General features: G+C 38.3%; 3 protein-coding genes across 5 annotated transcripts in view; 2 read left to right on the top strand and 1 right to left on the bottom strand.

Annotated features, from left to right (window-relative positions):
* LOC121429304 (zinc finger CCCH domain-containing protein 13-like) overlaps positions 1-8,255 on the top strand; it is a 40,796-nt gene extending 32,541 nt beyond the window's left edge. For all 3 annotated transcript variants that reach the window (XM_041626308.1, XM_041626307.1, XM_041626306.1), the window contains exons 8-10: positions 1,747-1,868; positions 3,179-3,239; positions 7,888-8,255. In XM_041626308.1, coding sequence (XP_041482242.1) covers positions 1,747-1,868; positions 3,179-3,239; positions 7,888-8,024 — 320 coding nt within the window. In that variant the 3' untranslated portion in view covers positions 8,025-8,255. The remainder of the gene's footprint in view (positions 1-1,746; positions 1,869-3,178; positions 3,240-7,887) is intronic.
* Positions 8,256-8,743: 488 nt separating this feature from the next.
* LOC121429305 (trichohyalin-like) lies at positions 8,744-9,736 on the top strand. The gene has a single exon (XM_041626310.1). The coding sequence runs from the start codon at positions 8,769-8,771 to the stop codon at positions 9,615-9,617; it is 849 nt and encodes a 282-aa protein (XP_041482244.1). The 5' UTR covers positions 8,744-8,768; the 3' UTR covers positions 9,618-9,736.
* A 945-nt stretch (positions 9,737-10,681) lies between these two features.
* On the bottom strand, positions 10,682-13,344 carry LOC121429066 (the record flags this gene model as incomplete). The annotated part of the gene is made up of 2 exons (XM_041625971.1): positions 10,682-10,768; positions 13,279-13,344. Coding segments are annotated over 2 exons (153 nt in total), but the record flags the coding sequence as incomplete, so codon positions are not given.
* Positions 13,345-15,059: the final 1,715 nt, after the last annotated feature.

The raw sequence follows: 15,059 nt of genomic DNA, 5'->3' as shown, positions 1-15,059 counted from the left end.
GAGATCATACCCCCCTGTCTTCTTGGGCATTGAAATAGTCAGTCTATTTAGGGTTAAGTGGTGTAAATACCGGTATGCAGCCTAAAATAAGGTCCCTGCCAATGACTTTTGTACAGAAATGCCTTTTCTTTCAGGCCAGCATATATGTCTGTGTGCATCAATCAGATATTGATAAGTTACGTCTTGGACCGTCCTTTACTGTCACTATCCAAAAGATGTGACCTGGGTTCGAACCTCTGCATCAATTTGTACATGTAATAGCTTAGATTACAGGCACATGTCACAATTCCCAGCAAGTTCTAATATGTGAAGACCCACTCGTTCTAATATTAATCAGAGTCTGTGCCTTAATTACAGATTAAGCATCTGATAGGTGTAAGTTTGGATAGTGTTGGAACTATGCCGGGGGGGGGGGCCACTTACATTGGCAAGTGGATACCATGCTCAACCCCCCAAAAAACGTAAAAATTATGTCTTTTTCAAGATAGGGCACGTTACGTACGCAATGTGATAAGGGTGTCAAAAACACTCAAATACATGTAATGAAAAAAAGGGTATCTATTTTCACTAGGAAAGTTACATGTACATGTTTATTGTCAAATTTGGGAGGGTGTAAAAATTTAAGATAGAACTGTATTATAAAGGATGTATTTTTGCCCCAAGAGTCAACACTACGGCCCGAATTCACAAAGGTGGTTTTGAACACCCACGGTTGGTTTATGCAGATTTCCTGTATAAATTACGCTTAATTTAGCGCGTGTAAAAAACATGTCCAATGCTGATGCACGCTTTTGTCACAGTGCGCCAAATTGACGCCTGTTGCCATGGTTATTAACGCTATTTTATTCATGAGTCCACTGTTTTTATGCATGAGTCCACTTTTTAAACAGTGGACTCATGAATAAAATAGCGTTGTTGATAATGGTAACAGGCGTCCATTCAGCGCACACAAAAGCGTGCATCAGCATTGGAATTTTTAATACATGCGCCCGATACGCGGTAAAATAAGCGTAATTTATACAGGAAATCTGCATAAACCATGGATTCAACCGTGGGTTTTCAAAACCACCTTTGTGAATTTTGGGCCTACGTGTTTAGAGTAGGATTTGTGGGTCTGTACTAAATTTTGTTTAGCAGCTACTGGCTCTGTTTTTCCGCTCAATTCTCAAAAGACTTGGCATATACATTTACTGGGGAATGAAGACGTGCAAAAAGCATTAATTGAATGTGTCAGAAACTGCATGATGTATTAAAGGCCACGGCACACTTTACAACTGTTCGCGATCCAATTTTGGAACAAATCGCATTTTGCTCATTTTCTGAAAATGCGAATTGAACATATAATTTTATTTGAGGTTAGATTTAATTGAAAGAATACTAATATAACCATTTTGAAAGATTGCAAGCCTTTATTTTGGAGTAAAGGCCAAATTAGTTTCAAATCGTAGCCAATCGTACGACTGCTATGACGTCATTACAACTAGATATTAATTGGCTTTTATTCTAAGAAGGATGATAGCATAGTCACAGATTTGAACGTAGGTATTTGTAAGATGATTTTGAACATTACACAGTAAGATATTCCATTCCAAGTCTCAATATTAGCATCAAATTCTACTACGTATATTCCAAAATTGAGTCGCAGACCAATCGTAAGTTGTGCGGTCGCCTTTACAGCAATTAGGCCATTGTCACAAAGCAGTGGTATTAATCGTGATATTCCTATTACTGTGATATTTTTTCAAGGCCAAAACTACATCATTCCAGTGACAGGCTTCTTCTGCAAGGTCTGTTCCAAGTTCTTTAATACCAAGAAACTGGCCTTTGAGGTTCACTGTAGGAGCAACAAACATCATACCAAGACTTTGGTAAGTACTCGACTTTTAGAGTCAAGTTCAAGTTTTGGTATAGAAATCTGATTTTTATAGGAAATGGCTGGAGGCAATCCTTTAAGTGTTTGTCATATGCCAGGATTCTTATTTAGAACAAAGTTTATTTCAAATAAATTAGATAATTAGTAAATTCTATTCATTTCATTGCCATATGCTTTTCTTGGAATAGCTTGCACATGAATCAACATGTGGGACCACACTGTAAATGGATAGGTATTTTTCTTTTTTTTAAATCTACATATGCTCATTTCTCTGTAATTGAATATTTTCCCTGAAAAGTCAATCGGGGAAATATTGTTTATTTATAGTTTTTACATGTATAATCGGTCTAAGATTTCTTCAATTCTACGACTTCTTGCTAGCTGTACCAGAGTTTATGTTTAATGTGTTATTGAAGGGGTTTTCATGACTATATCTTTTGCCTGATACACCATATCTTGCCCCCTCAAAATTTTTAGTTCATTACGTTACTGGATTAGACTATTTAGACAAAGGATTAGAATGTGGGAGGTGACCAAAATGTTATCATACATCTAGATCTGGTACATTAATGTAAACATGTCTTTGTAAAATTCGTCGCACGCACCACGAACCGTCCTCTCTGCGCACTTCGATGCGAAAGTTACTTTGGCAGAAAACGCATATAAAGATTTTTTTTTTTAACCAGCAATAAGTGCACCTACAAGGCGAGCAAATTATTTACCAGTGTCTTAGTTAAAAAGTTCAGGTTCCAAAGTTTCATCCCGTATCTCTATATTTTCTTGAAGTTAATTATTTAAGCCACAGTGGGCAACGTAACAGAGAGGACGGTTCATGGAATAGATACAGTGTGCTTAACTTTCGCATCAAAGTGCGCAGAGAGGACGATTCGTGGTGCGTGCGAGGAATTGTGTAATTTTAACTCAAAATCGATAATTCTGATCATCACCAACACAGAAAAGCATATGTGGGACAGTGTATTTATGTTGCTTCGAAAAAATACCTGACATTAAATGGAATTCCCTGCTTATTTTGCTAATTTCTCAGCAATTATGCATTTTCTTCCACAGCTATTTGGCACATATTTTTTTACTAATATATACAAAAACTTTGGTGGTAATTTCATTGGATTCTGTTCGAACTCATTTTGAGATAGTTACCACAACTGGCATTTATCTTCAAAGCAATTGTTTGACCTATAGAAGGTTGAATTCTCCAGAGTTCACTGAATTTGTTAGATGGAGAATGAGTGAATACCGATACATGCACTTTTTTCATGAATTTTTTTTTTCTTTTTGAATTTTCAGATCCGTAATCGCCATGAAAATCTCCTCATGCAGCAATTGGAGGCCAAAGCCAAGAAACTCTGTAAGTTCGGTAGTATATTCTTAGTTGATGAGTAAGGTTTTGAAATTTACCCATTTACTACCCCGGGACAGTTTCATAAAGCTGTTTGTATTAACGTAAACAGTGACTTTAAGAACGACCGGTGATCCTTTTGGAAGATGATTGAATGTTTATTGGGGATTATAAGGCAAACAGCTTTATGAAACACCCACCTGGGTAGAGAGTGGCAAATGTAGATAAATGCCATGCCAAAGGACTCGAGTGCTGCGGTTGGATTTGAACCCCAGACCTTGTGGTTGGAAGTCAGGAGACTTATCCGCTGAGCCGCAACACCTCTACACTACTCAAAACTGAGACAGACGGGTAGTTGTCGGTTATGTTCAGAATATTGAACTCTTCGAGACCCCACTGAAGGGAAATTATTCCCCAGACAGAGACCAAATATTTTCAGTTTCCCTTGAGGACAATCGCAACATGAAAAATTACCTCTAGCTAGATTGATCCCACCACCCTCAAAAGGAAAATACCATCCATTGCTAACCAGCACAACCCACCCACTCCTTAGGTTAACCAATACAGAGGATAATCACACCCAGACACATTGGCCCGAATTCACAAAGGTGGTTTGAATCCGTGATTTATGCATGTATAAAAATGTCCAATGCGGATGCACGCTTTTGTCACAGCGCGCTAAATTGACGCCTGTTACCATGGTTAGATACGCTATTTTATTCATAAGTCCACTGTTTGAAGAGTGGAGTCATTATTCAAAACAGTGGACTCATGAATAATAAAATAGCGTAAATAACCACGGGAACAGGCATCAATTTGGCGTACTGTGACTAGTGCTGCAAGTCAGGCGGCATGTTCGGGTTCGGTTCGGTTCGGCAGGGTTCGGCAATTTTTTTCCGAACTTTGGTTCGGTTCGGGGTTCGGCAATAAATGCCAAATTATATTTAACATATAAAAAAATAAAGATCGCCGACCCTCAAACAAGTGTCATATGTCATATATTTATAATAAATTTTGTTTCTAAAAAGAATAGTTATGAAAATTGTTGAACTTTCTTTTGTTTTAATCTTTAAACAAAAAATAAGTCATTTCTACTTTCTTTTTTAAAATGAAAATTAAAAAAAAAGAAAAAATATTGATAATGAGAGAATCAGGACAGAAACAGAATTACAAAGATCAGAATATTTTTTTCATGATTATTTCAAGTAGCTTTGATCATGATCGATTACGATTAGGCCTGGGAGTAAACATCGATTGATCGAAAGGTTCGATTGGCATGCCGCCAATCACCAATCGAAAAAAAAAAATTAGAAACATTTACACTAATCGAATGTTCGGTAGATCCTCATTATGACATTGGGATAACTCGAATACCCAAGTAATAATAACAAAAACAAGAAAACAACGATGACAACGGTTTTTGAATACTTCATATAGGTTTAAAAATTACAATGTTACCGAGTTAATTTTTCAAAAATGATCAATGATTGTATCACATTCACAGTTACACACCAACATGAAAGCGCTCTGAAAATTTTAATCCCACCCGACCTTGCCGTCGATACACAAAATAAGTCATTGTCTGCGTGCACAAAACAATAAGTAAACACACAACCAGCTCACTTGAGCTGATTGGACCTTCGGATAGCCAATGAAACTTTGGGAAACAAAGAAGAAGGCAGTGGTTCCCTTATCAGGAAAGGTCATGACTTCAGAAATGAATTGACCCCTCCCCCATCTGTGTGTGTGTGTGAGAGAGAGAGGGACAGAGAGAGAGAGAGAGAGAAAGATAGGGTGGGAGCCGGACAATTCCTTTCATGTTTCAAAACAATGCAACCTTTTTATATCCCCCTCACACAATGAAAACGACATTCCAACATGCGCCCGTCTTCCCCAGTACTTTCTCGACTAGTCTCCAAAAATAGACCCAGTTATACATGTAGGTTCAAATGATAAAAAAATCGTAATTTTGAAGGTATTTCAAATGAAATATTTTGCAAAATATTTTTTTTTAAATACATGTGTAGCATCGTGGACAGTGCCACAAGTGGGGGCGGAGAAATGGTGTGGGCAAGGGATGAAATTTTTCAAGTGAAATGCTCCACCTGGGGTCAATCTCAAAGAATACTTCATGAATGAGTTGTTTACGTCTTTGGGCTGATCTGGGCTGATTCATTCATATGAAGGGGTGTGGCACTTGGAGGGATGTATGCATGATGCCAGAGTAACAGCATTGATTTAGGAAAGATTATCATTGGAACAATATACTGAAAGATTTAATCTCATTTCATGTAGTTTCTTTTGATATAAAAATCATGGAAACGAGGAAAAGGGCCTACTTTCATTTATGCTAAACATGTGACTTTGATGGAGATTTCTTCATGGGGGGGTCACCATAAATTAGGTCACCTATTGTGACTTAAAAGACGTGATTCCCCAACGAACAATCGAATCATTCGATTATTTTTTTCAGGAAATAATCGAATGGTGAAAATGACAATCGTCCCAGGCCTAATTACGATGTCATTGCCAACGCAGCTTCTCAAATTGGAAAGTGTTGATCGGAATGTCGAAACAGTAGACTTACAACCTCCACTCAACTGTTATTATACCGGTAAAATTCACATTCCAAAGAATATGAGTGTTTTAGAAAGTCCCTATTTTCAAAAGTGGTGAAATCTGGTCAATGAATTACTTTAAAAAGATAAAATATCAGTCCATTCTTTGTCCAGAAAGATCGACGCTACGTGACTTCAAACATATTTCCAACACGAAAATGAGTACATGGGACTACACTGTATTTTAGTGTTGTGAAATCACCCGGCGTTGATCGTCAGAACTAAGACGGAACTGATAATTTATCATTTCATTTTCAGTAATTGACCAGATTAAACCACTTTTAAGAAAATATTGACAATGGAAAAACGTTTCAAGTTCGGAATACGAATTTTACCTGTATAATAGCAACCGAGAGCAGGTTATTTGGACTTCCTGTTTCAACTTTCCTTACCAACCATTTCCGGAACATCGATCAGGGACATGCGTTGATTTGGTTTGAATTTTTATATTTTCTGTTTTTCACCCTCATTCCTTCATCTCTTATTTATTTATCTTTTATATTAATATGGAAATTTCAGAAGGTGGAATATATATACTTTACCATTACTTTGTCAGTCACAAGGAATTAATTTGTCTTGTCTTTTTCTTTTTTTTAAATACAAAACAATTAAATGTACGTCCGATTACAGCAATACGTAATTCAACTACACTTTTTAACTGAGTTAAGCTTAAAATGTCCCCACATTTTATAAGGAAAAAAATATATTCATGTTTATAAAAAAAATTGAAAATGATAAAAATTTAATCAAACACGAGACCGAAACTGTCATACTTTGTCATTTACGAGGAATGAATTTATGTCTGGTTCTTTTTCTTTATTAAATACAAAATGATTAGGTCCGATTACGATCACGATCGATTATGGCAATACGTAATTACACCACACTTTTATACCGAGTTAAGCTTCAAAATGTCCCCTCATTTTATCAAGAAAAAATATATTTATGTTAATAAAATATTCTTAAGTTGATAACAGTTCAATCAAAGACGTGATGGGAGCTATCATAGTGGATTTTAAAAATATATTGAGTGGAATTCTCTTTGTGCACAATCACCAACCAATATTTTTTTGTTCAATTTTATACTTAAATCTAGTATGCAGTCATCACATTTACGCATTGCATGTTAACATTTTTTTTTTTTACCGAACTTCCGAACCAGGCCTTTGTGTTCGGTTCGGTCCGGTTCGGAAGTGCCAAGTTCGGCGAACTTCCGTTCGGTTCGGCGGTTCGGCTGCAGCACTAACTGTGACAAAAGCGCACACCAGTATTGCAGAGCTGCGAAGTAGTACTGATTTTCCGTATTTAGTACTGAAAATATAGAAGAATACTGATGGTTTCATGCAAAATACTGATTTGTTAAGTTTCAGTTTATGTGTTGTCTAATGGTATTCCTGTGAAAATATTAATTTCCTCACCAAAATACTGATTTTCATCCTTGAAAATACTGAAATGTTCTTGTTCAGGTTGACAGCTCTGGTATTGGACATTTCTTAATATACGCAGTAAAATAAGCGTAATTTATACAGGAAATCTGCATAAACCACAGGTTTTCAAAACCACCTTTGTGCATTCGGGCCCTTAGGACAATTTTTTTTCTATTTTTATGGTTACACTCGATAGCATTTCACAACTGCAGTTACAGGGCTATCCACATACTGCTGGTTTAGAGACCGCCATATAATACAGGTCTCAGTAGGGTAACCTGACCATGGAAAGCTGAATTTGTGATCTTCATCTGCAAGTGGTCCTTCTTTAGAGGCAGTGGCTATAGCAAGTTTGACCGTATAGCCTATTTTTTTAAGTCAACCATGACCAAGTTATTACTTATTTGCCTTATAACTAGAATATTGAATTTCTGAGAATTCTGAAAATGGACGATTCAAAGGTATGTGTAATTATTCAAGGGTGATAGGCTGTAATGCTGTAGATCACCCTCTACTAGGAATAGTTGCAATTTATATAACTACATGTATATCTGTCCTGTGCATCAAAACAAATGAGTTTTTTTATTTCTCTCTCACCATTGTTTCATGTAGCTGACAAAAAAACTCCAGAAGAGTCAAGACCAGAAATTTCTGGTTCTCCCCAAACTGTTACACCAAGCAGCAGCAGTCAGGTGACCGTTGGCAGAACTCAGATAGTGGTCCCCAACGCCCGAAAGACCAGCATTTAACCGAGGTCTTGATGAAAGAAGAACTGATAAAGAAGATCACAACATTCCAGGAAGAGGCACAGAAGAATGGGATGACACCAGCACGGCAGCGAGAGATTGAAAAGCTGAGGAACCAGCTTCGAAGCCACCAGGTTCGAGAAGAGAAAGACAGACAGGACAGAGAGATAAAGCTCCAACAGAGACTGCTGGAAGAGCAGCAGAAGAGCGAGGAAAAGGCGAGGGAGATGCGGGTCTTGGAGATGAAAATGAGAGAGGAGCAACGGAAGATTGAGAAGCTGAAGGCTCAGGAGATGCAACTGGAGCAGCTTGCAGAGAGGGAACGTGAGAGAGAAGCACTGATGCAACAGAAGTTGCTTCAGGAGAGGCTTTTACAAGAGCAGTTACAGGTGGAGCTGCAGCATGAACAACAGCTGAGAGCAGAGCTTCTTTTGCAAGATAAATTGAGAGCAGAAGATATGTTGTTCAGGGAAAGGTTTGCTGCTCAGCAAAAGTTGCATGAAGAATTGATTCTTGCTGCCAAGCAACAGCAAGCGCAGAAGGTGATTGAAGTCCATGTACAGCAAGAAAGAATGCTGAGAGAGAAGCTAGCTCGCGAGGCGCAGCTTGGCAATATGAGAGGTCAGGGACAGATGTCACAAGGGCAGATGGTTCAGAAGCAAATAGCACAGGAGCAAATGGTTCAGCTACAGAGAGCACAAGAGCAAATGATCCAGGAGCAAAGGGTACAGGAGCAACGGGGTTCAGATGCAGAGAGCACAAATTGCCCAGGAGCAAAGGATGCAAGAGCAAAGAGCTCAAGAGCAGAGGGCTCAGATGCATAGAGCACAGGAGCAGATGGCCCAGGAGCAGAGGGAACAGGAACAAAGAGCTCAGATGCAAAGGGAACAGGAGCAAAGAGCTCAGATGCAGAGGGAACAGGAGCAAAGAGCTCAGATGCAGAGGGCACAGGAGTTGATGGCCCAGGAGCAGAGGGAACAGGAGCAAAGAGCTCAGATGCAAAGGGAACAGGAGCAGAGAGCTCAGATGCAGAGAGCACAGGAGCAGATGGCCCAGGAACAGAGGGAACAGGAGCAAAGAGCTCAGATGCAGAGACAAGAGCAGCAGAGGGAACAGGAGCAGAGGGCCATTGAAGAGCTTCGTGCCCAGGAAAGGAGAGTCAGAGAAGAGGCAGAAAAGAAAGAAAAAGAAAGGAAAATTGCTCTTTTGAGGAAAATAGAAGAACAAGAAAGAATTCGAGCTGAACATGAGAGGAAAGATAGGGAGGAAAGGGAAAGGAGATTAGCCATGGATAAAATGAGAGAGCAAGCAGAACAAAGAGTTGCTCAAGAACTGAGGGAAATAGAACTTAAGGAACAAAGGGACAGAGAAGCTAGGGAACAGAGGGAAAGAGAAGCGAGGGAACAGAGGGAAAGAGAAGCGAGGGAACAGAGAGAAAGAGAGGCTAGAGAACGAAGGGAAAGACAAGCTCAGGAATTGAGGCAAAGAGAAGCAAGGGAATTGAGGGAAAGACAAGCAAGGGAACGGGAACAGAGGGAACGACAAGCTCGGGAACTGAGGGAAAGAGAGGCCAGGGAAAGACAAGCTCGGAATTAAGGGAAAAAGAAGCAAGGGAAAGACAAGCTCGGGAATTGAGGGAAAAAGAAGCCAGGGAAAAACAAGCTCGGGTATTGAGGGAAAAAGAAGCCAGGGAACAGAGGGAAAGGGAAGATAGGGAGCGAAGGGAAAAAGAGAAGAAGGCTGAACAGGAAAAGAGAGACCGTGAAATGAGGGAAACAAGAAAAGCATACAACCTACCTCAAGAGAGCCATCCATCTAGAAGCACCAGGAGTTCCTCTCGCAGAGGTCGATCCCAGGATTCAGGTAAACAGTCCCAGAGTAGGGAGTCACGGAGCAAAGACCCAACTTCCAGCTCGCGGGAGCGAAGCAGGAGCAAGGAGCCAAAGACCACTCCTGCAAAACCCTCCTCCAAACAGACCCCTGTCGCAACTCGAAGCTCCTCAAGGCTGTCATCTCAACAAAAATCCTCCAATAAATCAGATGTGATTGTAATAAAAGATAGCCCCGACATAGAACCAAGAAAGACCGTCGTAGGTGAGGATCTTGAAGGAGATATGGGTGATGATTTTGAAGGCGTCATGGGAGAAGAAGATTTCTTTGATCTTGGTACTCTTGGCGAGGGATTTGATGTTGTTGATGAGTATATTGGATAATCTTTATTCCATTTTTACCTTATGTTCTCATAAGCTCTGTGATATTCACTTAAACAAAAACAGAATGCAGCTGTATACACCATCAACTTGGGAAAATTTGAGACTATAAAGCGTTCGTAGAATTTGATTTACGTAATAGAAGATATTGCTCTCTTGAACCTTATTTCTAGATTTCAGAAGACCTCTTTTCTATCTGCTACAGCCTCCTGTCTTGGTCATGGCCCGCCAACACCAAAGGCAAACACAGAATAGAGTGGTCATTAGAAAACCTAATTTCAGTTATCAGAAGCAGAAAAGTTCTGGTGCTTTGGCCATTATACTATTTAGTATGTATGAAAGTGTAGTGAATAAGATACTAGTATCGTGTAAATAATTCTTGCTTTTATCACACTTGAAATTAATTTAATATGAAATTTTGATGGGTATAAAGCCATCAGTAATTTTTCATCAGTATTTTTTAGTTGGCCAATTAATTATTTCATGAGCGTTGTAAATATGTAATTGTATTGGGGAGGGAGTTATTTTGTTTTGTATGTATGTTAAAGGGGTTATCATTCAGTTGTGTCTATTGACTGAATATTTGAATGATGGAACATGAAGAGGGAGACCAAGTTCTATCAAAAAAGGTATCTAGTTTTAAGAAATTATTTTTAAAGAGAAATGCCAGTAGTTGCAGTAAACACTGATTTCATGAGAAAGTCTGTAAAATTGTCAGAATATCATTGAGGATCTAGATCTGGTACAGTTACATAAACTGAACTTTGTGAAATCTTGAAATCTATGCTGAAAAATGTTCACACTGAAGATCACCAACACAGATAGGCACACCTGGGACAGTCTATTATTATTGCTGGAATAAAGACCCGACGGAAGTGACCGAATCCGCGCTTATTTTGCTTATTTCTCAGCAATTACACAATTTCTTCCAGAATCCTTTGGCACATATTTTTTATTCATGCAAACAGACACTTGGGTGGTCATTATATTAGATTCTGTAAAAAGTCATTTTGAGATCGTAACTAAAACTGGAATTTATCTTTAAATCTAAAATTCTACAACTACAATGTTCATAAAAATTTATTGGTAGGGTTTGTCTATGTTGATAATGTGAACTTGGGAATAAATTTCAGCATTATTATTGATACCATGTTTAAAAAAACAATTATTTATTTTTTTTTTTTTACTTTTTGGAATGGGGATTTATCTTTATGCAAGAATTTCAGAATAATCAGATATGCAAAATGCTTTAGATACAACAGAGTCTGTTTCAAAATGTTAAACTCTTGGTATTTGTTACCTCGGAGAACACGTGTTATCCTGAATTCATACAGGTTGGTCTAAGATGTCAAATTTTGCAGTTCACCGAGGGAAAAGAAGATATTTGGTCTTTGTGGAAAATTGGTGAACCGGGACTGCAGGTCGTCCCAAGATTCGGAGCTGACGAAAAATTGCAAATGTGTCGTTTGTCCAGAGAGTAGGACGTCACTGCTGTTTTGATTCACAGACTTTCGATAAAGACTGCTTTGTGGTGAAGGGCTTTGGACAATAGATTCTCAATGTTCCAGGAAGCGTCTGCGTAGTAATCACGTTCAAGTGATAATAATAATAATAGACAGTTCTTGTATAGCGCATAACACATTATAAATAACGTCTCTATGCGCTTCCAAAGGACTTGGATATTATTACCCTGGCTTTAGCCCCGCAGCCTTTTACAGCGCTGGGGCATTTCAAGGAATAAATTCCTGCCAGGTACCCATTCACCTCACCTGGGTGGAGTGCAGCACAATGTGGATAAATATCTTGCTGAAGGAAACTACGCCATGGCTGGGATTTGAACCCACAACCCTCTGTTTCAAAGTCCGGAGACTAATCCACAGGGCACAACGCTCCACAAATTATTCAACGATTCAAAGTGATCCACTTTGAATCGTGGGTAAAAATACCCATTTAGATAAAATGCCAATTGAACACCGACATGTGAATAAATATGCATAAGTCAAATCTCGTTGGGACCGCAGAAGTGTGTTTGACTTACGCGTAATTTAATTTGGAAGATTTGACTGACACACGTTATGCATATTCTGGTCTTTAGAAAAAAAATGCTCTGACTTGGGTTTTATTTGATTTTTGGAAGATCGACTCATGCCGAGTCTTACTGAATGTGACATTACTCACAAACAAAAAAGTTTATTTATCTTTAATTTTTCAACAAAAGAGGATTTCTTTACCCTGGATTCATACTTTTCGTACAGATATGTTTTCGATGAAAATATCGATGCCCATGACTTAGACCAATACCATCCAAAATGAATGTACCTCTCTCTGCCTCTCTCACTCTTCAAGTGTGCTTGCATTTCTGATTTTGACATGTACATACATTCTCTACTGTTTGTATTAGGTTTTTAGAATGCCATGGACCTCGGAACTTAACTATGTCTTTTGTTTATTCAATTTTTGTGTTCATGATTTTTCTATTATCTCACTGCTGCAAGCACAATCATGCTTTATGAATACAAGATACCATCCATGGTAAGAAGATCATTTCAAATTGCTGAAAACGACAAAAAAGACAATGAATGAATGTATTGATAACGTACTATGTGTACAACATTCATGTTTAGCTCGTCTTAACAATTTCATGGAAACTGTAATAAATGTTACACGAAATTTAAGAGGAAACTGACCTTTTCTTGATTGATTTCACATATTTTTATCACATGTTTGAATATCTCCCTTCCCTTCACCCATATGAAGATTTCTTGTTTAGTGAAGAAATAAGTAAAATTGGGGTTGCATTATAATGATGATGATGAAGTAATGATGATGGTAATGATGGTAGTTGTGATATAAAGATGATAGTGGTGTTGGTGATGATAACTGATAATAGATTGATTATTGTCCATGGCTGTAAAACCCTTAGCATGATTAAGCCACCAAGAAACATTTTACCATTTATAGACTGACCTTTTACACTATAATGTGTAGTTTACAGTGGTTCAAAATATCCATGGTTGCAAAACTGGTAAAAACCATTATGATGATGATGATGATGATGATGATGATGATGATGATGATGGTGGTGGTGATGATGATGAAGATGGTGGTGATGATGATGATGATGATGGTGATGGCGATAGTGATGATGATGGAGATGATGGGGATGATGATGATGGTGATGATTAAAGCGGAGACAAAACGTGAATAGTCCTGTAGATACATCCACAAATCCAGGATTTTTTTTAGGGGGGGAAGACATGGTGCGTCTAATTGTCCTAAAAATTGGACAAGCAAAAAAATGGTTATCAGGCCAGAATGGAGGGCATTTTGTCTCTCCAAAAACTTGACAAGTAATTTATAAGAAAAGGTCGTTTGCCTTCCCCCTGGATCCATGCCTGGGATGGGTGATGGTTGTGGTAGTCGGGGGGGGACATTTTACATAGTGAAATTGGAAAAGCAAAAAAAATGATTTCCATTATAAAATGAAGGTCATTTTATCCTGCGTAAAAAGAAGAGGGAAAATCCTTGTGTATGAACCACATTCCAATTTTAATAATTCGCTGTGACTCTGAAAGGGTGGGGGCACACTTATGTATGAACGATAGGCCTATATTTATACATAAAAATCAGTAGTGGTGGTAGTCGTCCCATTGGTGATCACAATCATTAGGCAAATTTCACGAGATTAAGAAATAATTTCTTTCTTATCCACTTTTACAGAGGGTACAATTATTTCTTAAGGCACATTTTTTTCATTACATCACAAAATGGGAAGGATTAAAAAGGGCACCAAATGTTTCCCAGGACAATAAATGGGCATTGGGGCAAGTCGTCAGAACCTAGCCCTTTCATTGCTTTTGATGAACAGATTATAGAATTTAAAAGGATAAACATGATAAATGGAAAAGATAAGACATTTTTATCTTAAGTCAACAATCCAACGTATATTGTAATGCAGGGAGACTACTACAGGCGTTCACCTTGTCGGATGCCGTTTTCCGGAGGGGGGGTATATTCCCCTCCAACTCCAACTTTTTTGCTTTTCAATTTTACATCAGCACTCCCACTAATTTTTTGTAATAAATAAAAAAAGTATTTTTAAAAACTTCATAGGGCCCTGGATAACCCATTATTTAAACCTGAAATTCAACATTTTAAGCAATTTTTATAAGATGCGTATCTTATTTATTTGTCAATGCAGTACTGGCCCGAAAAGACACCTGTTTAGGATCGTTTGCAGTGACTTGCAGGCGCGGATCCAGGAGGGGGCCGAGCCGGCCCCCCCCCCCCTATTTTTTGACAACCTGCAGAAAAAAGTGTACTCTTTAACTTGATAGAAACTACGAAAAACAGAAAGAAAAGTAAGGTATTACAACCATGATGTGAAATTTACATGCAGCCTCGTAACGGCCGGCCAGACCCCGAAAGGAAACAAGAAAAGGGTGAGGGGAAGAATCGGAAAAAAAGACTTTATATAAAAAAAAAATTCGCTCGCGCTCGCATTGCCTGTGTAATGAATCACATTCAAGAGGGTTAAAACACTTAATATATTCAGTTCTTATATCAATTTGCACACAATATTTTAGCTCGCACACCAAGCTTTCATTATTTTGTTTGATTTACACAAATTGCTATATAAAAATTTTCAGGCTCGTGCTGCGCCCTCGCATTGTTTGATTTGTGAGATATCTATCCTCTGGAAATTCTTTCAAAAATTTGTCAAAATGCTCCTTTATCTGTTTATCATGTCAGTATATCAAAATATAAGCTCGTGCTTCGCGCTCGCATTTGTTTTAGACACACAGCTTGTTCTTTTTTTAAATATAAA

This window comes from Lytechinus variegatus, chromosome 15 (assembly GCF_018143015.1).
Source record: "Lytechinus variegatus isolate NC3 chromosome 15, Lvar_3.0, whole genome shotgun sequence".
Taxonomy (NCBI): Eukaryota; Metazoa; Echinodermata; class Echinoidea; order Temnopleuroida; family Toxopneustidae; genus Lytechinus; species Lytechinus variegatus.
The sequence above is the reverse complement of the archived record's forward strand: the minus strand, read 5'-3'. Positions and strand labels throughout refer to the sequence as shown.

Coding starts and splice junctions, on each gene's coding strand:
- LOC121429305 (XM_041626310.1), top strand. CDS start 8,769: ATGCAGAGAGCACAAATTGCCCAGGAGCAAAGGATGCAAGAGCAAAGA.